General features: G+C 48.5%; 2 protein-coding genes across 8 annotated transcripts; one reads left to right on the top strand and one right to left on the bottom strand.

The window, feature by feature from the left end:
* The first annotated feature begins 46 nt into the window (after positions 1-46).
* Positions 47-12817, top strand: SMARCB1 (SWI/SNF related BAF chromatin remodeling complex subunit B1). Its single transcript, XM_074887681.1, has 10 exons — positions 47-268; positions 1936-2047; positions 2696-2725; positions 4045-4174; positions 4767-4904; positions 5575-5702; positions 6269-6435; positions 6871-7061; positions 11396-11527; positions 12446-12817. Exons 1-10 carry the CDS (start codon positions 176-178, stop codon positions 12483-12485), a joined length of 1161 nt encoding a protein of 386 aa, XP_074743782.1. The 5' UTR covers positions 47-175; the 3' UTR covers positions 12486-12817.
* A 2605-nt stretch (positions 12818-15422) lies between these two features.
* Positions 15423-20462, bottom strand: LOC141951447 (derlin-2-like). 7 transcript variants are annotated; one of them, XM_074887684.1, is made up of 8 exons: positions 20314-20459; positions 20100-20165; positions 19373-19446; positions 18787-18880; positions 17201-17396; positions 16621-16711; positions 16234-16301; positions 15423-16048 (listed from the first exon to the last, which is right to left on the bottom strand). In XM_074887684.1, the coding sequence occupies exons 1-8, from the start codon at positions 20404-20406 to the stop codon at positions 15759-15761; spliced, it is 972 nt and encodes a 323-aa protein (XP_074743785.1). In that variant the 5' UTR covers positions 20407-20459; the 3' UTR covers positions 15423-15758. The 7 variants fall into 7 exon arrangements, with proteins under 7 accessions (XP_074743785.1, XP_074743787.1, XP_074743789.1 ...); XM_074887690.1 differs by lacking the exon at positions 16234-16301 and adding an exon at positions 16342-16424 and having other exon boundaries at positions 15926-16048; positions 20314-20462; XM_074887686.1 differs by lacking the exon at positions 16234-16301 and having other exon boundaries at positions 20314-20457.
* Between the last annotated feature and the right edge of the window lie 3671 nt (positions 20463-24133).

The following is a 24133-nucleotide window of genomic DNA, read 5'->3' as shown; positions in this document are numbered from 1 at the left end:
TCAGGCGGGCCCCTCCCTCCGCGGGCGCCGGGCGGGACGCGCCGCGCATGCGCAGAGCGGCGGCTGGAGTAGGCCGCGGCGCCGCCCGTTGTCGCTCCGCTCGCTGCCGCCGGCGGCCCCCCAGGCCCCCCCTCAGGACGCCGGGCGCTCCCGCCGCCCTCCTCCCGCCGCCACGATGATGATGATGGCGCTGAGCAAGACCTTCGGGCAGAAGCCCGTCAAGTTCCAGCTGGAGGAGGACGGCGAGTTCTACATGATCGGCTCCGAGGTGCGGCCCCGCGCACAAGGGCCCGGGCGGGAAGCGGGCCCGGGGGAGGCGGCGGGCGGACGGGGGGAGCTGCCGGGGGGGCGGGGTTCGGGCTGGGGAAGGGGCTGAGGGGAGCCCTGTCATGGGGGGTGGCGGAGTCCCGGGCGGGGGAGGGGGGCGGGCAGCGGCCTTCCAGGCCCTGCGGGTCCCCTCTGCCCCCCGGCTGGCGGGCGCTGCCAGGGGCGGCGGGGACCCGGGCTCCGCTCGGGGCCGGGCGGTGAGCGCTGCCCGGGAGCCTCAGCCGCGCTGGGACCAGTGCTCCCAGTAAGGGCGGCTTTGGAGACACGCGCGAGTACGTAGAGACCGGATCCTCGCCTGATCGCAGCCTGAGGCCCCGCTCCCTGATACTCACAAATTTTTGTAGCCCATTTATTCAGAGTTTTGGATTCTTTCACATGCCGTGAGGTAATTAAGCCCATACCTAGGCCTTTGTGGGTAGTAACAACACCAAAATCCGCCAGCACGGCTCTTTCAGCCTTGTGCAAATGGGTTACCAACAGATGCCTGTGTGCAGCATTGTAGCACCCCAGTGTATGTGCTGACACTACATTCTCTCATGTGAGAGGCTGTTCTGCCTCCCCGAAGACAATTATTGAAGTATGAAACTTGGTGCCTCAGCACCAGGGAAGCGATCGCAGTTGGAAATGGGAAAAAAATGTTTTAGCTCCTGCCCCCCCCAATGTAAAGAAGGAAATATTGGATAAGTTAAATTGCCAGCTGTATAGGTTGAGCAGGGGCTAAAATCCCCTTGTGCTCTCATGGGAAGTACGGTTTGAAAGAAGAACTGTAACTGCAGTCGGCTAATCTGTGAGCTGGCCATGCCAGGCACATGGAAGGAGAAAAAGGGTTGCCTTTTATCTACCATTAATTCTGTCTGTTGATGAGCACTGTGGAGCAACAGATACAATTAAAAGTTACCTGAAAATAGATATAAGATCAAAATGAGTCTTGTCAAACAAAGAATAAAAACCTTACTGTATGGCAGTCTGCCCATGTACTACCAGTCTAAAAATTTGCTTTCGTGGTCTAGAAATAGTTTTGTTGTTCAGCAAGTCCTACTGTAGCCTTCAGCCCAGGTGAGGATCTTGTGCCAGGAAGAATGGAACTGCTTTACAGATCTTCAGTAAATTTGAAAAAGGATTATTGGCAGCGATCACATTTTACATGTTCAAAGGATTTAAAACAAAATACAAGTCTCTGGGCATTTGCTGTATTCGAGCAATGTCTGGATGGCACAGAGGTTCACAGTAAAAATTATAACTGTTGAAGAAACTGGGTACCAATACTCCTACTGAGCATTGTGCATTGAAACAGAAGTAAAGAAAGCTTAGGTTGTTCAAAAATGCATGAAAATGAATGGAGTTTTTTCCTATTAAATGGATTATTGGCAACGGATGTGAGATTTTTTTTCTTATTGGCTACTGAAATAAGTGCTGATAAAAGTTTTGTTTTCTGTATTGCTGCAAAAATTGCAATGCTATATGATGCCAAACCCGGTGCAGTCAGTCTGTCATGAAAAACAAAAACTTAAGAGGTTCCTCTTACTGCAAGAGCTGAATTTGTTTCAGCTTCTGCTAAAAAAAATCTCTTCAATGGAATAGCAGGCCACATCTCCACTTCTCTTGTAGGTGGGGAACTACTTGCGTATGTTCCGGGGTTCCCTGTACAAGAGATATCCCTCGCTCTGGAGGCGACTAGCCACAGTGGAAGAAAGGAAGAAGATTGTGGCCTCTTCACATGGTGAGAAGATGAGCAAACATTCCCAGTAATGTTTATCTGAAATTTTGTCTTGAGAAAAACTGTCTCTGTCAATTCAGAAGCTTGTGCACCTTTAGGGCTTGTATGACTTCAGATTGTCCCAGTGATGGAGTGCTCTGCAGTGGTGGCACCAGTAGCTCCTGGTTCAGCCTAGCAACAAACATCAACTGATCAACAATGTCCTAAAATCAAAACATCCATCATGGCTTTCCTGGGGTTGGCTGCATTCATCACAAAGCAAAAGCCACATCTCAAAATCAATACCATATTCCAGAAGAGACTTTTATAGACAGAGGGGCATTTTTGTCTCTCTTGTCGAATAGATGCCTCATTGAAAATGGTTGTCTTTGCTTAACTCTGCTTCTTGTAGGGACTGAATGTTTATGACTGCCAGAATTTGTTCTGGTGTGTTGCTACTGGTGTGACTGCTGCAGTGAGAATATAGCTGCCTTGGTATTATTTTTGTGGGAGACTAATAACAAGCAGTTAAATTTCTTAGCAGTATGACTTGTACACTCTTTAGACTAAAGCATAATAAAAATAAATGGTTTATTCTGGACTTATGTCTCATTCCTTTGAGTATCCTGCTGACCTGTTGCTTTATTTTCTTTTTTTTCTTTTTCCCAACAGAAAATCAGCGGTCTCATAGTCCCAGAAGATGTAAGTCTTATCTGTGTGTTATTCTTAGCTGTGCTAGAGGAAGACTCTCCACTGTGACCTTTGGTTCTATTACAATATATATTAATGTCTAATCCTCTTCCTCTGATCTCTCCCTGTGGTCGCCCTAATTGTGCATCCTGATCACATGCTCAACTCTCCTTTCTCAGAACCTTAGCAGGACTCTCAACTGCAGATGGTCTCTGTTATTCAGTAAGAGCTGTCCTGAGGTTTCTCCTCCTTTCCCAAGTCTTATCAGCTTTTCTATTGGTCATTGCCTCTCTATTTTCAAGCTTTATGTCCCCTGAGGATTTATTGTTTTCTGGGCTTTTCCTCCCAGAAGGCTGTGGAAGAGATTTTTACATCATTTTGGCAGATGTAGGTGTGCAGAGCTAAACCATGTGATGGCAAAGGGCAACTCAGAGTAGGAAAGGAATTGTTTTTCTCTTCCTCTTCTGAAGTAAAAGCACATTAGATTTACAAATTATCTAATAATTATGAGGATTTAAGGACTACTTTTCTGAAATTTTGTTTTTGTAGTGTTCCTTTCCATCTTAAGTAAATTTCATAACAGAAATGACCAGAGTCTATAAGTAATTTGTACCCTGGAAGAAGGAGATTCATCCAGTGGTAGGACCTGAGAGAAGCACATGTCATTCTAACCCTCCCTGGGTCTTGACTCTTGGCCCAAATGAAAGACATTTTTAATAGAGTATGAACAGGATAGGTATACAAGGGAAAGAGAGATTGATGCCTTTTCTTGCTTTTTATTTGCTTTATCACTGTGGAACCATTTCAAGGTGTCATACTGCTTTTGTCTTTTGAGTTGTATTTCTTCTCTAGGCTTAGTCGTGGGGATTGCTGTGCATTAACTGAGACATTCCACCCCTGCTCCCAAGAAAGTCATATTTATTCCTGCTGTTTAGATGGATGTCAAAACCAGGTTATATTTCTTTAGTGCCAGGCAATGTGGCTGGGCTTCTGGTCACTCCAGTGCGAGTAATCTACCCCAGTAGCAGAGCATCCTGGTGTGTGAGGGAGAGTAGAGGCTTCTGGCAGCTCAGAAATGATGGTGGAAAGTTTTGTCATCTTAATTTATCCCATGTGTACAAAATGCCATGTCAAAACCTTTCTTGAAAATTAAATGTCTACGAGAAGATAAATGAAGCCCAGAGGACTTTTGGGGCACACACTCATACCACTTAACCTATTTTAGTCTCTCCTGCAGTGGCAGGGAGGGCTTTTCACTATGCAGCCTATTAATGCTCCAGTGATATGTGGTACTTTCCCATGTTAATTATTGGCATCTTTCCTGATAATAGATCATGGCTATACAACATTAGCCACTAGCGTGACGCTGTTAAAGGCCTCTGAAGTGGAAGAGATCTTGGATGGGAATGATGAGAAGTATAAGGCAGTGTCTATCAGCACAGAACCTCCTACCTACCTCAGGTAACCAGCATCGGTGAGGGCCAAGATCAGAGATGTCAGAGATGTCAGCTTGGGCAGGAAGCGCAAGAAATTGCATAAACCCCGGCTGTCGTGCAGGGGGGTGTTTGCCAGTCTGTGCCAAGGGTCGTTTGCAGTGTTGGGCAAATTAAGATCTCCAGAGCGTAAGGATTGGGTTACTGCCCACATACAACAGGAAGAAAAACATAAGTGTTTGATGATACAGCTCTTTTTGCAATTACTGCATTCCAGCTGTAACAGATGTTTTGCAGAACACACTCCCTGCACGTACTGCCTTCTGGAGACGTCGCGTTTCTCAGCAGTCCTTTTATAAAGTAGAGATAGAAAATCCAAATACGAACCTAGTATTTATAACAGTGCACCTGGCTTCATATCTAATGAATAATTGTAAGCTGGAGAATGGGCTTCCCAGAGGCTAGTGTGGAACATGAGTTCTCAGTAGGACAATATTGTCAAGGGTTCCAGAATAAAATAGCAGGAGCTCATAATAGGACTTAAAGTTTAAAGTTCTGCTGCCTTTTAAGTAGTAGCAGCACTCAGGGTCTGGAGTTTAACATACAGTCTCCTTCTTCAGAGAACAGAAGGCAAAGAGGAACAACCAGTGGGTGCCAACCCTTCCCAACAGCTCTCACCACCTGGATGCAGTGCCGTGCTCAACAACGATTAACAGAAATCGCATGGGCAGGGATAAGAAGAGGACATTCCCTCTGTGGTAAGACAGCTTCCTGCTTCCGAAAAGTGGAAACAGTTGCCAAAATGACATGCTGCCAGGATAGGGCTGATCAGTTAATGTTATGTGATTCATCTCTGACAAAAGACATACAGGTTGCTAATGTGGAGGTTCTTAGTTAAACTGTATGTCTTGAGGCTCTTCCTTACAGAAGCCAGCCATGGCTCAGAGAGGAGGCTTTCCTTTTGTCAGGAAAATGGTTCATTCTTTTCCTGATGAGTTCCTTCTACTTTCTGCTGATTTGCTGAGCAATTGTCATTTGAGGAGCCTGCAAAGCCTCTCTGTGAAGGACAGGCTGCCCCTCACTGACGTATTCCAGTAACTTTGATCTAATTTCTTCAATGGAAAATGCTACCGTGGCTTGTGACCAACTTTTATTTTTCATTATAATAGTTGAGGAAAATAAGCTAATTGTAATCCTGGAAAGCTTCCCTGTTTTATTTGCAGGAATGTATTATGATAGATATAATAAAAGGTGATAAACTGATATTGGTTGCCATAGCCCTGTAAGCTTGCATTGAGGAGTCTGTCTAAAGACTGATGGGGGAGATGGAGTGTGGGGATTGCTTCCAACAAACCTTGCCTTCCCTCTGTGGATGCCAGATGTGTCATGTGCTAGTTGCATATACTGTGGTGTTGCTCTTCATATTAGCTTTGATGACCATGACCCAGCAGTGATCCATGAGAATGCGTCCCAGCCGGAGGTTCTGGTTCCAATCAGGCTTGATATGGAAATTGATGGGCAGAAACTCAGAGATGCGTTTACGTGGAACATGAATGGTATGTAGGAAGGAGAGTTTCCTGAGGCTGGAGAGATACAGTTGTACCCATCACCAAATATGAAGAGAGAACAAGCATGAGTGTGCCTGTCCTTGTCCCATATACACAAAGCTTTAAAGCTCTCCCACTCTGGACTGTATTCAGCTCTCATGTCTCTTAGCGAGTGCTGTGCCACCTCCACGGGTTGCAGTCATTCCTGGACACATGTAATCTGAAGAGTTTAACTGGCCTATTCTCCTGACCCAGTTCATCAGCTCAGCAGTCTGACACTATCCTGTTAGCTGAGGTACCTTGAATACAAAACAGTTAATGTGTATGGCTCCTTTATCTGTGTGGAGTATTAGACCATAGCTACATTGTCTCCATGGAGCAAGTAAGAAGACTGTATGTCCCTGTGTCAGTGTGCACATCCTTACAAACCTGATTCAAAACACCCTTATAGAAGCAAAAGGTGATGCATTTGGAATTCCCTTTGTCATGCTGTGGGATTAATTTTGTGTATTCTCTAAGTGCAGACATTGATTTCTGAGAAAGTTAACACTCTGTTCATTCTTGTTCTGTATCAGAAAAGCTAATGACCCCAGAAATGTTCTCTGAGATCCTTTGTGATGACCTGGATTTGAATCCTCTGACCTTTGTCCCTGCTATTGCCTCTGCCATCCGACAACAGATCGAGTCGTACCCAACTGACAGTATCCTAGAAGATCAGTCAGACCAACGAGTTATTATTAAGGTAATACAGGAAGGCAGTAGAACAAGAGCTGAACCATTTGTGTCTCTCTGGTTATGTTACGGGGGAGCAGGAGTACAACGGCTTCCCTCAGAGAAAAGGAGTCTTTAATTCAGTCTTGCTTCCAGATTGTGTTTTGTCCTTTGTATTGAGAATAGAACCAAGGTGGCAGACTAATGTCCCAGCCCCTGATATGATGAAATAGTTCAATTAAAGCATTGTCATGTTCTTTTGGAAGAACTGAACCTAGGTGAGCAGAGCTGAGTTGTCTTCATGCTATTGGAATTAGGAATTCAAGTTAAGGATCTCTGCAGATGCAGGGAACTAGGAGTTACTACTCTGCTTCTCTTCTCCAGCCTTTGCTTCCTCAGTTAAACTACCTTTGAGAAACTATTGTAAGAATGGAAACAAATGACCTGTTTCTTCCCTTGTCTCCAGCTAAACATCCACGTAGGGAACATCTCCCTTGTAGACCAGTTCGAGTGGGACATGTCGGAGAAGGAGAATTCACCAGAGAAGTTTGCCTTGAAGCTGTGCTCAGAGCTTGGCCTGGGTGGGGAGTTTGTCACTACTATTGCCTACAGCATCCGGGGACAGCTGAGTTGGCATCAGAAGACCTACGCCTTCAGGTACAGACCTGTCATCTTCCTTGTACAGCTGCGGCGGGGGTGTGTTCATACGTCATGGGCGTTCGCATCAGTGAATCATAGAACAGTTGACCTGATGCAGAGAGTTTTGTTTGAAATTGGTCCTTACAGCTTGCACCGTCCTGTCCTCCTTACAGTTTTTTGTGCTTGTGCTCAAGTATCTTTTCCTATTGGGTCTAATACATTTCAGGACCAAGTACTGAAATGTCAGCTTTTGCTGCAGAATGAAAGGCTGTTGTAATTAACAGTGACTGAATACCTGGTGTTTCCCTCTTCTAATGTATGCTAATGATGAGACCCAGACGTATTTTTGGTTTTTTGGCTTTGCCTGACTTGGGCCATCCACTGTCTCAAGGTTTGGTGTTTTGAACTAATACTGATTGAAACTGTAGCTCTCTACCCTGGCTGACATTAAAATTGGCTTGATCATAGGCTCTTCTCACAGCTGGAATGCAGCAGTGTCAGGTTTGATTAGTCAGTTTTGTAACTTGTCTCCTAACGATAATCATTTCCAGTTGTGCTGTGCAGTGTTCTGTAGTGAGTTACTGTACTAATGTTATCCTCAGCATGTTGCTGAGTCTGCAGACTCCAAGTATCCCTTAATGTGCGCTGTGAGGTTTTTTGACCTCAGGTCATGGCGACAGTTGAGGAAGTTTGAGAGTTCAGCAAGTGACATATTTGCAGAGGTGAGGGGAATGGCACTGCTGACACCAGTTTTGTAGAGGTCAGTTCAGGGAAGCGGGCTGACCTGCCTGGGCAGCAAAGGGAAACATGCCCAGCCCTGTCCTACCTCAGGGAGAGGGCAACGAGTAGTTGGTATGGGGGTGAGCAAGGAGAAGCTGGGGGCTGCCATGAGCTCTGCTCCTTCCTCCTCCTCCACTTGAAGGTTTCCTGTCTGGTCAACCTTCTGTGGAAAACAGGCACTGATCTGCTCTGGACCAGTTGTTCTTCCACTAGTCTCACACTGCTTCCTCTGGAGGTTGTTTTTATCCTGAAAATCTTCCACAGCAACTACTTGGTTCTAAAATGATCCCCAGAGTGGTTCATATTAGAAAGTGGAAAGGGGCCCTTTCCCACACAGGACTTAAACTTTTCTACTGAAACAGACTGTGTGTCCATCCCGCCAGTGTCCCTTCTCCTCACAGGGGTGGGGAGGTGACTTCTACCTTGCCATCCATGACAGCTGACTGATATTTGCAGATCCAGCATGGGACCACATCCAGCTGTAACAACAGAACAGTAGGTGTGTGTTCCCGAGAAATGATGGGAACTTGGAGGGTGGTGGAATCTGATACCTGTAGTACTGCCTCTTCTTCCCTGCTGCTGAGGGTGTTATGAGAGAAGTGAGCTAGCGCTGTCTGCATTGTGGCCTGCAGTGGCAGAAAGTGAAAGTGTCCCTGCTGGTAGCTGTAGTCCTTGGAGCCAGTGTGAAGTAGACTTTAGTCTGTAGTTTAAGCCAGCTACGGCAGGGAGGAACGAGTTCATTGCCATGAGGTTTAGTGTTGCCTGAGCATTCCCATGAGTTGGAGCTTTCCTCTTCATATCCTCCTTGAAGTAGAGAGGGGGCCCTGTTCACTCCATGCTGGCCAGGAAGCCCTCTTTTCTATTGATAGTTTATTTACTTTCCCAGTTAATTTACTTCAACAACTTTTTAGCATACTGCCTCACAACCCACAGGGCATTTGTTCCTAACTCTTGTCACTTGGTGCATCAGAGGCAGGCGTTGTCCACATTTAGAGGACACTAAATGTTCTCAGTCCTTCCTGTGCTTCTCCATGTATTGCAGATATCAGAGTTAAAAAATTAATCTGTGCATATGTTAACTGTCATGAGGGGGGTTCATTTCTCCCTTTGCTTCCTATCAGTGTCCGTAACATGCAGCATGTTAGGTTTTAGTCAGTGCTGCCCAGGCTCTCTCAGATATATCATATTAATGCCAACCTCACAGTATCTGATTGTTGTTCCTAAAGAGTGCTTCCTTTTAGAGGTAGTTCAAACAGGTAGATTTCAGGCCTTCTTTAGACTGTGGCAATATTGCAAGGGGGAGAATCAAAAACTAGGAAGGAAACCCCAACAGAACAAAGTATGTAGACGTGAGCTGTTCAGGGAGGAAAAAACATCTAATTTAAACCTTGTTTTGTGTCATAGTACAAACACATCCTCCTCTTCCCTTTTTTCTTCCAGCAAAGGAGTACTTTTGAAACCTTACAGTGATTAATGATATTTGGGTTCTGTGGCTGGTTAGCTCCTGAATTCCCAAACCACAGGAGCGGTGGTTGCTCCAAAGTCATTCTGCTGATGTAAGGAGAAGGTCTGCTTTAGATGTATCAAAAGACCTTAATATCTCAAGGGACTGGGGGTTTGAGAAGTCATGTGCCTCTTAATCATCTGAGGGAGAGGTGAAACTGTCTTTTAGTTGATGAAAGCCAGGGCAGTTCTTTCAGCTGGCCTGCTCTGTGCAAAACAAGGAGAGCCTGAAAGCCCAGTGGGAAGGGCAGGACTGGAAGCAGGCAGGTAACTGCTGCTTACGGGCTCTTCAGGGGATGGTGTGCTGCCACGTTTCCTGCCTTGGTACTGAGTGTCTGTAGTGGCAGCACACAGCACTTCATAGCCAGAGTTTTGCCTTCAAGACCTGAATGGTGGCACAGGTTCTCTCTCGCACCAAACCTACATGTCTGACGAGTCACCTTTTCCAAAAGACAATGTTTCCTTGCCCCATTGGTGTGCCTGTGACACTACTGCCAGGGGCCCATGCCCTAGCAGAGGGAGTGTCTTGCTCTACTTGGAATCCTGCAGCCTTTCAGTCGTTCTGCCAGCAGCACTGACCTCTTCATCAGAAAATAACAGGGGAGGAGGAGCTGTCTTACTTTGGAGGTTGGGAGATGAGGATTTTTTTCAGTTTATCTCTTGATTCTTTGCTAAAGAAATGTGGTATCTGAGTTGACTTGCAATTAAGTTACACGTATGAGGTTGCCTTTCCAATCCTCATTTAATTCTAGTGGGTGGTCAGTGTTAAGCATAATAAATGAGGCACAGACCATGCTATTGAGTCAGAAAAGCCAATTAAGATCTAGTACTTAGCCTGGAATGTGTAGCAGACTGGGGCTAAGCTGAAATTCCTGGGTTTGAGTGTTGCTTAGTGGACGTCAGCAGTACTGAAAGTAGATTTGATTAAAGCTTCCTCCCAGGATCAGATACCAAAGGCTCTGGATTAATTTTTCATTGTAGCATTACTTTGAAGCGTTGTTATTCTAGACTAATAGCTTTGATGCAGATGTTGCCTGTTCCTGTGGTGATTAGGAACTGAGTTCCTTCCTGGGGGAATGAGAGGGCTGCCCATGAGCACTGAAATCCTCTGCATGGAGGCACGTCCCTAGGGAGGGGGCCAGATGTGTGTGCACACCTGCCCGAGGGCTCCTCTTGCACACACACTTCGTGCAGCCACTTTATAGAATTCAAAGCAAACATTTACATTCTGAGGCTCCTCTATATTTATGCTGGGCTTCCGCTCCACTGTCAATATTTGGGAAGCTACTCCTGGTCAGTTCCTGTTGACTTTTACTGAAAAGTGGCTAGTGAAACAGTAAATATTTTTGTGCATGTGATAATACAGCTGGTCAGGGCAGAGAGATCTCTGAGGAGCAGATCTTGGAATCTGGAACAGAGTCTGGTCTTTCAGTGCTTGTGCAGGCAGTAGCCCCAGTTGCTGGTTGCAACAGCAGGTCCTAAAAGACTCTCCTAAACTGCCTTTCCATGGCAGTTGGGAGGACAATGCTCATTCCACTGTCAGGCTCCCAGAAAACCAGACTTTTGCCAGGGAAGAGCTGTCAGAGGTGTGCTAGGCAAACTGCAGCAGAAAGTCAGAGTTGCTGAACAGCAAAGCTAGACAAAGAGCCCTGTTAACAGTCCCTGCTCAGCTGCTGTGCCAGGAGAAGCGCTCCCGACACTAATAAACTGGTATGAACTTTCCCTGGGCTTACTGGGTTTGAACACTGTCAGCCAGGTACATAATGGCCCTTGTGGGAGAGAACTGTGTCAGCCAGAGTTGCTTTGACAAACCCCTCTCTGGTGGTGAAAGGAGATGGTCGTAGTTGGTCTCCTAGAAACTTCAGGCTCCTCAAGATTGTAACCATCAGCCCCTCGTGTGCTTCGGGAATCAGGCTGTGTGAAGCAGGGCTAAGACTGAATGCTTAATCCTGAGACACTGTAAATGATGCTCTGTTGTCCTTGTGTCTTGCATCTGGGCTGGTAACCCAGAGGAGTGCTCTGGGACCACTGATGGATGTTGCTTTGTTGCCTTCTGCCCTGCCGTGCAGCGAGAACCCTTTGCCGACGGTGGAAATTGCCATTCGCAACACGGGCGATGCTGACCAGTGGTGCCCTCTCCTGGAAACCCTCACAGATGCCGAGATGGAGAAGAAGATCAGAGACCAGGACAGAAATACAAGGTGCTGCCACTGGTTCAGACGGTTCTCCTCCTGGCCTGTCTCTAAGACAGAACTTAAAAGCTTTGATGTTTGTCTTTCTCTGCTGAGAGCCAACTGGCAGGATTTCAAGCTTGCACACCACAACAGAAACTCATATCCCTTTAGCTTCAGGATATTAAACTGTTATCACCTTGCTGCACAAACATTTAAATCTCTAACCATCTCCTGCTTGAAGCAAAGTTTCCTTTTTTTTTTTTCCTTTTTTTCTTTTCCCTGAGCTCTCAGCTTGTGCAGGGGGATCTGTTTCTATAGGAAGGCATTCATCAAAAATATTGGTGTTTCACGCACTGTCATGCTACCTAGAATTCTGCCACAAGGTTTCCTTTTAGGTAGGGTAAAGTGCTGGTTGATGTAGGAGTGGGCAAGATCCCAGCTCCAGCCTGACGATGCCAGCATGGGAGCACTTCTGTGATTCCAGGAGCTCTGCGCACCAGAGACCTGCTAAGCGATGTTTGACAAGCAGCTGAGAGCACTTGCTCCTACTTGGTGACATTGCTCCTGGCAGATACAAATGAACTGCTAGAATGTCTCCAAAAGATACATTGTGGGAACAGTAGATAATGCTGGCTCAGCTCTTTCCCAGGATTTTTTTTTTACTGCTGATCAACAGATTCATAATTATTTTGCTTCTCTGCTATGGCTGAATAGTTTTCAGTAGGGATTGGTTCAATCCAAGTTTGTCAGCAAAAGTGCCCTAAAAGCTGTTACTGAGAATAGTGTCTTAGCCTTATCAACAGGTGACCAAGGAAGTCTGTGTAGGCAATAAACCTGTCTACAGCATTCACAAGGCTGCAGCAGCCTCCCCAGAAGTGTTGGCTTTAGTAAGATTTCACATGACTGTAACACAGCACTCACTGTACCTCTTTATCTCTCTCCTAGGCGCATGAGACGTTTGGCCAATACTGCTCCAGCCTGGTAATCTTCCTGTTGTGACACTGGTGCTCTTCCTACAGACTTTATCCCTACTCCTCTCCCCACATGGATCTAGGATTGGCAGGGGTCTTTCTGTCCCTGAAGGGGACACACATTCCACTTGCCAAGAGTTCCCAGTACTGCTGACTTCTGCCCCCATCCCTTCCACCTAAATGCCACGTAGCAAGAACGCTGCGCTAGCATGTGATCTAGCCAAGACCTGTGGCAGCTGTTGGAGCCCTTATATACCTGTGTGTGGACAGTGTAAAGATTTTTTTTTTTGTATAGGTGCAACATGCACTATTAGGACAACTTTTTAAATAAAAGGAATGCATACTACTTAGGTTGAGTTCAGTAAGTTTGAATGAATACTGTATCATCTCACTATGTTTTGTGGTATTCTGGTGACTGAATAGTCCTGGGGCCTGGTATTAATGTTTTTGGGTATAATGCTGAACACTCACATGCAGTGAGTTTCCCTGAAGCATGGTGGAAACTGAATGCTTTCCTTCAACAGATAAAACAGCCCAAACTCTTTTGCTGCAAGAGAAAGTGAGAATGAGAATTAAAACTAGAAGAAGAAAATGACTCTGTAAAGGACCAGTCTGTTCCCACACTTGGTGCAGTCTGTAATGAACTCAGGGAGGTGTTTGGCTGATGCCTTGACAAGCGTAGAACAGTTTAACTGAAATCATAAACTTAACATTCCTGTCTGTCAGCTGTCAACCTGCTGCATGCTGAACCCTTTTTTCTGTGAAGATTGCATCTGGAAAACAACAGCATCTCTGAACTGGTACAAAAGTTGAAGCCTGCAATCACCAAGACTGCAGCTTTGCTTCAGCAGGGGCCTTTGCTGTGGTCATTGTCAGCACCCACAGCTGCCAGGTACAGTGCACCCAAAGTAAAGTGGGTGTCTTAAATAACCTTAGCACTGCAGTGTCAGGATTTTGCAACCCTAGAAACAACCTGTCTTTCCCTGAGGAGTTTAGAAACAGAAAATCCATTGAAGTGAGATTAAAAAAAAAAAAAGTCAAGCTTGCTTAAAAACCTAATTACAATCTACCTTGCTGTTGAGGTACACCAGCTCTTTGATAGAGTTCCGACCATTCACTGCCAGAACTGATGAGTGTTGCAAGCAGGGCAGATTTTGCTGGCAGCCTGACAGTATGTTCAGGCCTTTATGATAAAGCCAATAGGTTTTATGGTCCTTGCTGATCCACCCACACTGCTAGCACAGTCAAAAAAACACTTTCCAGCCTTAATTTATCATGTTTAGACTTGAGTAATAACAGAGCCAGTTCTGATTCCTGGGTGGGAAGGAACTTTTTCCAGATGTTTGTCTGTAGAAACCAAAAACTTGCAATTTAGCAACAATATTATTAGTGTCTTATCTGAGGCTCCTGTGACAGAGTGGTACTCTATCCATTATTCCTTATTAGAGAGGTTGAAGGGTTATTTTGGCAAGCAAGACAAAACCTGGGATTCCTGCTGCATCTTAGCCTCCCATGCAGAACACAGATTTTGCCTAATGAACATAACTCCCAACTCTTCCTGAGAACACTTCAGCCTCTCTTTGTTATGATCAGGTACTTCTGCAAGCAGCTTCTCCAGGGAATTCAACCAAAACAAGCATGAAACTGCTGTAGCCTTGAACTAGCATCTGTGGTGCAATTTTTGAATTGCTGTGAAGTGTGTGTTTACCTAATCCCAAAGTTCACAACAAGGTATGGGCATGCAAAGACTGCAGGCTCTGTAGCAGGTTTACAAGCACCTCCCTCTGCTTCTCAAGCCCCAGAGAGGCTGTAGGAATTGTCCCTCCAGGCAGCCAGGAGCAAGGTAGGACAGTCCAGGGGGGCAAGTCCCAGAAAGACTTCAGCCAGCTTTCTCCATACTACTAGGGAACAGCTGGGAGCAACTTCCTTGCTCTATAATCACAACTCCTTGGCTTAATCTAGTATTCCAGCTAAAGTGTAGCTCAGCTTTTGCATTTCAAAGTCACATTTCAGAAGCAATTTAAAACAGAATGTCTGCAGCCTTTAAAGACAAACTCCCAGGGACACCAGCATCTGTGTTACTGGGTCATGAGCAAAGTGTTTAGCCAAGTACCTGTTGGGTCTGAGGCTGCCTAGCCCTTGGTACCACTGTGTCTTCTAGAACAAGATTACCATCTGTACAGGTCTTTCATCCTCTTCCTAGAGGGAAACATAAGTGTAGCAAAATAGCTTGTTCAAATTAAGTCTGTTTTTTTCATAAAAAGGGTGTTTTCATGGGAAGGAAGCCCACAAGGGAGGTGGGAGTGGGGGCTGTGGTTCAATCTTCCTTTGCCACAAGGCTTCTGTATCATTCTTAATTGGATGCTGGTTACTCACGTTTCTCTTAGTAGTTTTAGTGGTGATTTGCAAGCTTGTCTAGCTGAGCAGACAGCAACATTACCAAAGAGCTCTCTTAAGACACAGTGTTTGCAAATTTACTCCAAAGGCTTTGGGGTCTGATATAAGCACAGGTGTGTACTGCATTTAGCAGGAATGACTAAATCCATTTAGTACAGCTGCTCATGGCAGGGTCTAGCTTGTTTAGTTTTCCCCTAAAATTCAGATGTTTAAGTTTTAGAACTAAAAAATTCAGCAAGAGTGGATTTACACTGTGTAGACAGCCTTTATTACTAGGGTCAAGTGCTACTTCCAGTCACTGCCTGGATCAAGCAGCCAGCTCTGTCCCCTGTCCTTTCCCAGGCACCCCTTTCTTCAACTAGACACCCCCCACCCCCCTCCTCATGCTTTGCAGTCCTGCTGACAGAGGAGGGGAAGACATCTTCCAGCTAGCCTGAACTTTGCTTTGCCCATCAAAAAAAAGAGCCCAAGCAAGCAGCCTGGCAGTTCTGAGCAAAGTCCTGATGAGTACTGGTGAACTGCTGCATCTGCCCCAGCAGAAACGGACGCACAACTGAAAAATAAAGACTTTAATGTAAAGACTGTCTGGAAACAACAACCAAAAAAGGAGTGGGAGACTTAGAGGAAAGGGAGAGGCTGAGCTGAATTCTACCATGGTAGAGTAGGGAGTACTACTTCACCAAAAGCCCACAAAGAGGTCTCACAACAGTGAGAGCCAGGAGCACTAGTCTTTGTACAGAGGGCAAGAGTGACCTGGCACACAGCAAGTCATTAACACGAAGAGAAGGAGTAACTGGTTTAACACCCCATTTGATACTTATTCCCCAGTGGGTAACTGAGGAGCCATCACAACTTCCAGTCCCTGTCCCTAGAACACCATTCAGCAGTTCTTAAGTGCAAAGCTCTGTGGAACCACCTGGTACAAGGGGAAGATGGGTTACCCATACAAACAGTGAAACATTACACATCGGAATGGCAACTGGCATTATTCCAGTCAGATCTCTGGGCCACAGCGTACGTCCAGCCGTAAGAGAGGAATCTAGCCACATGGAGAAGTCCCCTGTGTTATTGTGGATGCTGCTGCTGGTTCTGGTCTTGGTCTCTAGGTTGATTTTCTGGACGATCCTCAGGGAGAGGGTTATAGTTGGGATCCTCTTCAGGTGTGTCAAATACCATCTTCCTGGCAAAGGACATGCCCATCCCACCAGGTAGGCAGGTTAGGGAAGTGAGCCGAGGACAAAACCCCCAGCCCTCCTAGGCACATCCTAGCCCTCCACAGGGCCTGGCCACCTGCCACAGCCACCTGCCTACTGCACCAGCACCAATTGCTCTTCTGCTCAGCTCAATAGGTAACGATGACCGTACCTGCTTCCTTGATCTCTAGGTCAGCTTTGATCCTCAGCATGAAGCAGAACATACCCTGCTTTCTTAAACTACAGAAACATGTCAGGAAAAAAAAAAAAAAAATCTTACCTGCATCTAGCATTTCCACAAGCAGCAAGAACACTTCAGTTCAACTAGCAAAGCTTAAGGTACCAGCAACTGCTTTATGGACCCTGTGTACATATGTATATAATGTGCAAAGCGCCAGTGCTTTCTGCAGCAGAGGCATAAACTGTCGAGCTGAGGTGCTACCAGCATGCAACCACGTCCTGTGGTCACCCCACGCTGTCACAGACTACAATTTGCTATGAAAGTGACCCAGGCTGGGAAGCAACACAGCAAAACCCAGAAAGAATCAACTTTACTTACAGGAAGCCAGGGGTTAACAGCAACTTCTTTCCTCCAGGCTGGTTGGGAAAAACATCTTCCAAGAAATAATAGATGTGTCCCACTGCAATCCCTGGGGAGAGATGTCACCAAGGTCAGGCCTAGCTGTGACTCCTTTGCCAGCTGAACAGAGCTGCTGGGAGCTTAAGCAGGATGAAGCTCCAAGAATCCCTCAGCTGTGTACCCACACCACAGCTCCCACCAGAGCCACCTGTGCTGCAGTGCCAGAGGGCCAGCCTGTCTGCTGTGACTCGTGCACAAGCAGGCAGGGAGCCTGTCAGCCTGAAGGCCAGGAGACCAGATGCAGCACAAGTGTCAGGCAGAGCTCGCCATACCCAACTTCTGCCCCTGGGGAAGACACAGCCAGATGCAGGTCACAAGCAGGAGCTCAGGCACGAGGCTGGCCACCCAGCAGCCTCAGCCAGCTCACTTTAGGAAACCCACCATCTTAAATAAGATGAAACCAAGAGACAGTGCTAGTGCCCCAGTAGCATCTATGAGAACCGAGAGCACTGTGGCTGCAAAGAGCCCTCGTTCCCAGCACCCGCCAGCTTTGACTTACCCAGTAAGTCGATGATGATGGAGTTGCCCAGGAGCAGAGAGAATCCCATCAGGACCCAGGGCAAGAAGGGGGCCTGGAAGTTGAGAAGCCCAAAGAAGTTCATGCGGATATAAGGGTTCCTGCGACTCCACACGTACACCAGCATGATGGTGAAAGCCTGGCCCAGGAAAAACAGGCTGGCAAAGAGTCCAAATAGCTAAGAACTACTGAGTCAAGGAAAAACCTACCCACCCTGTGCACCACCTCCAGGCAGCACAGGGTGACTTGTGACTAGGAAACCCAGAACTACAGACAGCAGATCATAGTGTGCAAGACATTGCCCGTGCCACAAAACCTTTCTTGGGCTGGCTGAGATGCATTTCCCTCCCTGCCACCCCAGAACAAGATGCTCTGGAGTGGCACGTACAGATTGCTCACTCCTTAAGCTACTTTCTACAGCCATCAAAGACTGGGGAGCTCATATAATCACCTCTACAAAGTGACAATCAAAAATTACCTTCAGAGAAGGGCCTTCACATTGTTACAGCACTTGTAAGCTAGTTTTTAAAACGTGCCACACATCCCATCCTTCTACAGAAGAATTTCAGCAGTGAGATGGCTCATGCCCTTCACAGCCCTCTTCTCCAGGGCAAAAGGAGGCAGCTGGAGGCAAAAAATTCCCCTGTCCATCTTCCAGTTGGGCTCCAAATCTCCCCAGGACCAAGCACGTGGCTGCTGCAGGCACCTGGACACTGACTAACCAAACACCCGAGGATGTCCAACAGCCACAAGAGTTCACACAGCTTCATGCAGAGCACCACTGGGAGAGCAGTGCTCTGAACCAGCTGCAAGACATTCAGAAGAGGTGTTATGCTTGGGAGATATTGCTCCCCACCCAGACCATTCTGTCCTACAGTAAAAGAACTTCTAAGATGTGTGAGAGTATCTCCAGCCACTGACAGGTCGCGAGGACAAAGCGCTGGGCTCATGCTGCCTGATGTGCTGACAGGCACCCCACTCCTTGTCCTTATGGCTCTGTGTTCTTCCCTTCAGCTGCAGCTTGGTTTTCTGAGCCAGTCTCATGCCAATCGTAGCAGCGCTCCAGTGTGCTCCACCCACCATCGCCCTGCGGCAGCTGGACGGCTTCTCACAGATTGTAACAAGGGGCTTCCTCTGAGGCTGAGCTTCCTCAGCACAATGCCACATGTCCTCTTCTGGGATCAGGCAGCCCATCCCCTTGTCAGGTGCATCAGCACTTCTGCAGACACCAACACAAGTACTGGCAGCTTTTCCTGTATTTCGCTTCTGCTCTAAGCATACTGGGTGAAGCACAGGCCATGAGACAAGGGTGGGCAAGGCGAGAAGCACAAGCTGTCCCAAACAGCCAGAAGTTACTCCTCCACCACATGCTCAGCAGAGCTCTCCCAAGCCTCAGGGCTCTCTGCCCCATAGCACTGGGAAGGTTCACAACCCATCTGTCTTGGTCAGCAGGCAGGTACCTGCTACAGGCCACACAACACAGGATACAGAGAGCTAGCAGACAAGCCCCACACTACCCACAGCTTCTCAGAAGACACCAAAGAGCCTCAACCAACTCAAAAGGATACCGTCATGAGAAACCCTCCAAAGAGGAACATGAAGACAAAGTCAGCTGTCCTTCCACGGAAGGAGCCTTCTTCTAGCATGCGGCAGTACCTGTACCTGAGAGCAGGTGAGAAGGGAGGGGTTGCAGTATAGGAAATTAACAGCTGGCCACCCTGTGTCCCCACAGCACGACTTTATGGGGAATAAGCCAGCTGCAAGCTGTTTCATCACAGGAAGCTGTCAGCCAGGTGTCCAAGCCCCAGAGCAGAACAGTGCAAACTTCACCCTCACACCACTGACCCCAGGGAAAGAGAGAGGCATCTGCTGTGCTCCAGCCAGAGCTCACCCCAGGAATGGGCACTGCTCTCCAGCACGAGATACAGCAGCACTGCCAGCTTCTTCAGCCTTTTGGCAGGGGTTGCCCTGCAGCAAGCGGAGATGGAGGTGCAGAAGGTAGCCACAGTTGTCAGGGGAATGGCTTCAATTCAGACCCAAAGAGCCAAGGGAAGAATCCACAGCCCTAGACTGCCTGAGGAGGAAGATGGATGGGGGAAAAATCGCGACTAAGCCATAAAGGGAGCAGAGAGCTTCACTGAGACCAAAGGATACAGAAATATCATGTTGAAAAAGAAACTGAATCCCAGGGGCCCAAAAAAGAGGAAGTTGGTGATCAGCCTCCATATCTGAAAGAGAAGAGAGAGGAGAGAGAAGGAGGTGGACAGACAGGTCTCTCCCCATCACCTGTACAGCAGCTCATCACCCTATCCACTGGAGACACTCAGTCATGCACCCATCCACTCAGAACTACCCCAGGACACCAGACAGCTGCACCACCTTCACATGGGACCTCCCTTCATTGCCCCCACCAGAGTACTCTGCCCTTCCAGGTGTGGGAAAGAAGATTTCTCTATTTTTCTGGAAGGGATGAACAGCCACAATTCAACACACAGAGCCAAAGTAAATCACTGTTTGTGCTTCTCTACCATAAAGCCTTCCCCACCCAGCCTGACATCCGCTGGCCAAACATCTCTGTGTCACAGAAAAGGAAGAGGCAGGTTTTGAGTAAAGGAAAAAAAGGAAATGCCAAGATGGTGTATGGCAGGGAAAGGCTGGAAGAAGTTATCTCCATCCAGGCATCTGTGACAAGAGGGGACACCGTGCTGGCAACCAGCTCCCGCCAGTCAAAGAATGTTGGAGTAGTGGCAACAAAGCCCCTTGGGATCACACAGGGCTCCCTGACCACTCTGGGGAGCGGGACTCCCAGGGCCCAGCCTGCCACACCCACCCCTTGCTGGGAAGGGGCAAGAGGGACCCCAAAGCCCGGGCAAGGCCTCACCTGGAACTTCCTGAAGATGAGGTCGGGGTTGAAGTACAGCTGGAAGGGGGTGATGAACTCCAGCTGCTGTGAGAGACAGGCAGAGCAGCTGCCACCCGCTGCCGGGCACCCCCTGCCCTCAGCCAGCCCCTGGCTCCCCCACCGCGGCACCCCCTCAGGGACCCTGACCTCCCCGCCACAGCCCCCCCCCCGCAGGGGCCCCGCGTGCCCTCACCACGGCGGCGGTGGTGAGCACGCAGGCGGTGGTGTAGGCCCGCGTCACGGCCGGCATGCCCAGGTACTCCTGCGCGAAGCCCTGGTAGGCCATGGCGCACAGCGACAGCGCCCAGCCGCGCCGCGGGGCCCTTTAACGCCCCCCCACCCCCGCGCCGCCGCCACGCCCCCGCGGGCCGCGCCCGGCCAATCCCGACGCGACAGGCGGCGCGAGCTGGCCAATCGGAGTGCGCCTCATGCCCTCGGCCTCCCCCTCCGCCGCCAACCCGGAATGGACCCGCTGCAGCAGGTGACGGGCCGGGAGGGGGAGAACCCCTGGGGTGCCGCCTCCCGGAGGCGGGGGGAGCCCCCGCAGCCAATGGCGGCGGGCAGCCCCGGTGACAGGCACCTGAGGGGGCGGGGCGGGGAGGAAACAGCAGGTCACGTGCCTCTCAGAAGACGGCCAATCAGCGTGAGAGAAGGGGATCACCGGGGCCGGGGCGGGGCCCGGCTCCGGCCCCGCCTCCGCCCCCCTCCCCGGGCCGCGCCTTGGCCGGCGGTGGGAGCCGCCGCCCGGGTCCTGCGCTGGGCGAGGCGGCTGGGGGCTGCTCGGCTCCGCTCCCCTGCGGCCCGTCCCCTCGGCAGCGGGTTATTCCTGCGGCCTTGGAGCCGCCGGTTGCTCGGAGGTAGCGGGCCAGGCTGCTGAGAGCTGGGCGGTGAGAAGGGGCACCCGCGTGAGCGCCTCAGCTGGTGTGCCTGGTGCTTGGCTGCTCGGAAGGGTCTTGCCTTCCCTAATGCACAAAGGGCTTTGGGTTTTCAGTAATTCATGCCAAAACCTCCACTTCCTCTTGGTCGGAGCAACGAGGCGCTTCCCCCAGCTGTGCGCGATGGCGGCAGCAGCGCGAGGTGGCTGGAAGGGGAGGGGTGCCGCCGGGGCTCAGGGGTGCGCTGGGGAATGGGACAGCACGGGCATTCAGCTCTCGAGGAGGGAGCAGAGTGCCTCTGCTCCCCACATAACTGTGTCAAGTACATGACAAAACACTCTTTCAAGGGATGATCTGATAAAGGGCTGCATAAACCTGGCGTCCCCTGCTCTCGTGCTGACTGTGTTTTCCAGAGCTGTCTGCTGTGCTCAGCAGTCAGGTCTAACGTTACAGCCACCCTGGTTTCAGACGGAGTAATGGGCCTGGTGTTGGGTTTCTGCAGGAGAAGGTTAAGCTGTCATCAGAGCCTTAATGAGCCCTGAGATTTCCCTTGAAACACTCAGTTAATGGCAAATTAAATCACCGGTGGGGGAGGGAGCCTTTGTGTTTTCCACCACCTCCACTCTGACTGCCCTTTGAACAAAACCCAGCTGGAAGATGAGGGGACGGGAGGTTAAAGCAACATATCAGGGGAGAGGGGCGAGAAGACAAGAGACAGGTAGGCACCCGTGAGGCCAGGGGACGGGTTCCTGAGTGCCCCGGGTGCTGCGGTGCTGAGAGCCGTCTCTGACCTGGCTACTCTGGGGGGAAGGAGAAACCGCTCCAGGTCAGAGCTGCATTAGGGATCCTGGGAATGGAGTCGAGGGGGGAACCTGGACCTCAAACTGCAGCGGTGTCCATAAACTTGTGGTGTTACAGGCTTTGGGTGGGAGCTGGGATGGATGTGAGAGCTGTGGTAGGTGAGAAGAGCAGAGCTTACAAGGAAAGACAACTCCTCATCAGGGCCAGTACCTCTGCAAAGGGCTGCCCATATTCATGTGGCCATTTCAGCCCAAATGCCCTGCTGCTGCAGCTCGGCCCTTCAGCATGCCGCAGGGCTCACAACCTGCAAGCTGGCAGGAGGGGCAACTGAGTCAAAGAACTGAGCATGAATAAATGAATAATGAATAAAATAAATGAATAAATATCTTGCTCCTTTGGATGGGGGATTAGAGATTTCCTATCTGGTCTCGCTGCAGGCGGGCAATGCCAGCCAGAAGCTGAATTCAAGCACTATGATTCCTGCCCCTTCCTTGTTTGAAACAAGGCTGGAGATGAACATTGGGAGCCTCTCTGCTGGAAGGAGGACATCATCCTGGAGCTCAGGCTCACTAGCTCCACAGAGATGAGAATCCAAACAATCAATCCCACTTACTCCCTGTGGAGGACTATGTGCAAATCAGACATTGCATGAAATCTAAAAAAAAAGTAATCAATTTCTCATTTTTCTTCTTTTTCCTTGGTTGCCAGCCAAAACTGGAAAACTCTACTTGTCCGGGCTTCTACTTAAGGCCTTCTTTTCTAAGATTCATAGGGGGAAGGGGGAGAACTGATGAAGTGCATTGGGAAGCTCACCATCTCACACTGGAAGAGGCCAAACAAACCTCAGTGACACCCCCAGTTCCCAGGCTGCTTTCTGCCCATGATCTCACTCCCCTCAGAGCTCAGCCAAGCTGACTTCATGCACTACAGCGTGCCCAGGGGCAGCTTTAGTCTTTATTACAATTCTTCTCACTTTTTATGGGTTTTGGGAGTTATGTCCTTCCACAACTTCACATCAGCCTAGCTGCATATCTGAGTTCACGTTATACACCTTTGTAGTGATGCTGACATGCTGCCTTCAATAAAATCATGGAATCCTACTAAAAGCCCCAAAAAAGCAAACCCAAACTCTTTGTTTCAAAGGTATGAGGGACTGCCAGAACAGAAACACTGCTCAGGAGTTTCTTTGCTGATCTCCTCCTGCCTTGTCATCCCATCCTCCTCCTGCCCAGGCACCCAAAACAGATGTAAGCACAGGTCTGAGCAGCAGTGATGTACCATTGCTGTCTGCCATCTTCCGGGTTCCCCTTCCTTCTGGAAGCAGTTGAATTTATGTCAATGATGTGCAGCATCTGTTTCAAAACCCAAGACATCAGAAACTCAGAGTTTCCATAAACATATGTTTAATGCCCAGACTTCAGTCCATTTTGGATGGGCTTTGAAAAAGGCATCTGGCTGGGGGCTCTTGGAGCTGCCAAAGGAATTAATTGGAAGAACTCCCATCTGTAACCTTTGCTCAAGTCACTCACAGAACTGAAACATGACGGTACCAGAGGCAACTCTCTTTTCCAGACAGTATTTACCCATTCTGCATCTGCAGGCTTAGTGATAGTAACCTGTTGTACTGCAAATGTTTACAATCCACAAGCCAACTCACAAGAAAATATTCCCAGAAAAGAAGAACTAGTGTGTGTCGCACACTCATTCATTTGGCTTCATTTGGCCTTTGATTTAAAAATATATGTATTTACTGAAAGGGAATGGTTTTGCACATACACAGTGACCGCTGCTGGACCCTCCTGTTACCTCTAGGTTTGTTTTCCATGGGGTCATTTTAAGGAACATGCAAGCATTTGCCTGGGGTTGTAGGTAAGCTTAACCCTGCAACAGAAACTCAACAGCTTCCGGTCTCAGTTTCTGCAAATCAAAATAGCAAAGAGTTAGAAAACAAAGAAAAAAGCTGTTAACTCTCCCCATGAGTTAGACAGCACATAAACCTCAAGAAGGCACATGAGCAAAGATAAATGGGCTGTTGCAGCGTTCATCTCTTTTGTTTGTAGTAAATTATTGTGTGTAATTCATGTTTCCTGTCCATAAATGCCAGACGAACTTGAAGACATGGAATCCATTCTAATTTAGTAAAGACAAAAACAACTCCTTTTGAGCCCATCTGGAATTTGTTTTTATCGTAATTGTTTTGGGCTCAGTAACGAGTTCAAGATCTAACTGCCCTCACTAATTGTTTCAAGAATAAACAGATGCTTTGTTTAAAGGCGGCAGCTCCCATTTTGCCCAGCACAGCACTCTCCGGGGTTGCAGGATGAAAGGAGCTGTGCG

The sequence above is a fragment of the Strix uralensis genome, chromosome 17 (assembly GCF_047716275.1).
Source record: "Strix uralensis isolate ZFMK-TIS-50842 chromosome 17, bStrUra1, whole genome shotgun sequence".
In the NCBI taxonomy this organism is placed as follows: domain Eukaryota; kingdom Metazoa; phylum Chordata; class Aves; order Strigiformes; family Strigidae; genus Strix; species Strix uralensis.
This window is presented reverse-complemented; position numbering and strand designations above follow the sequence as displayed.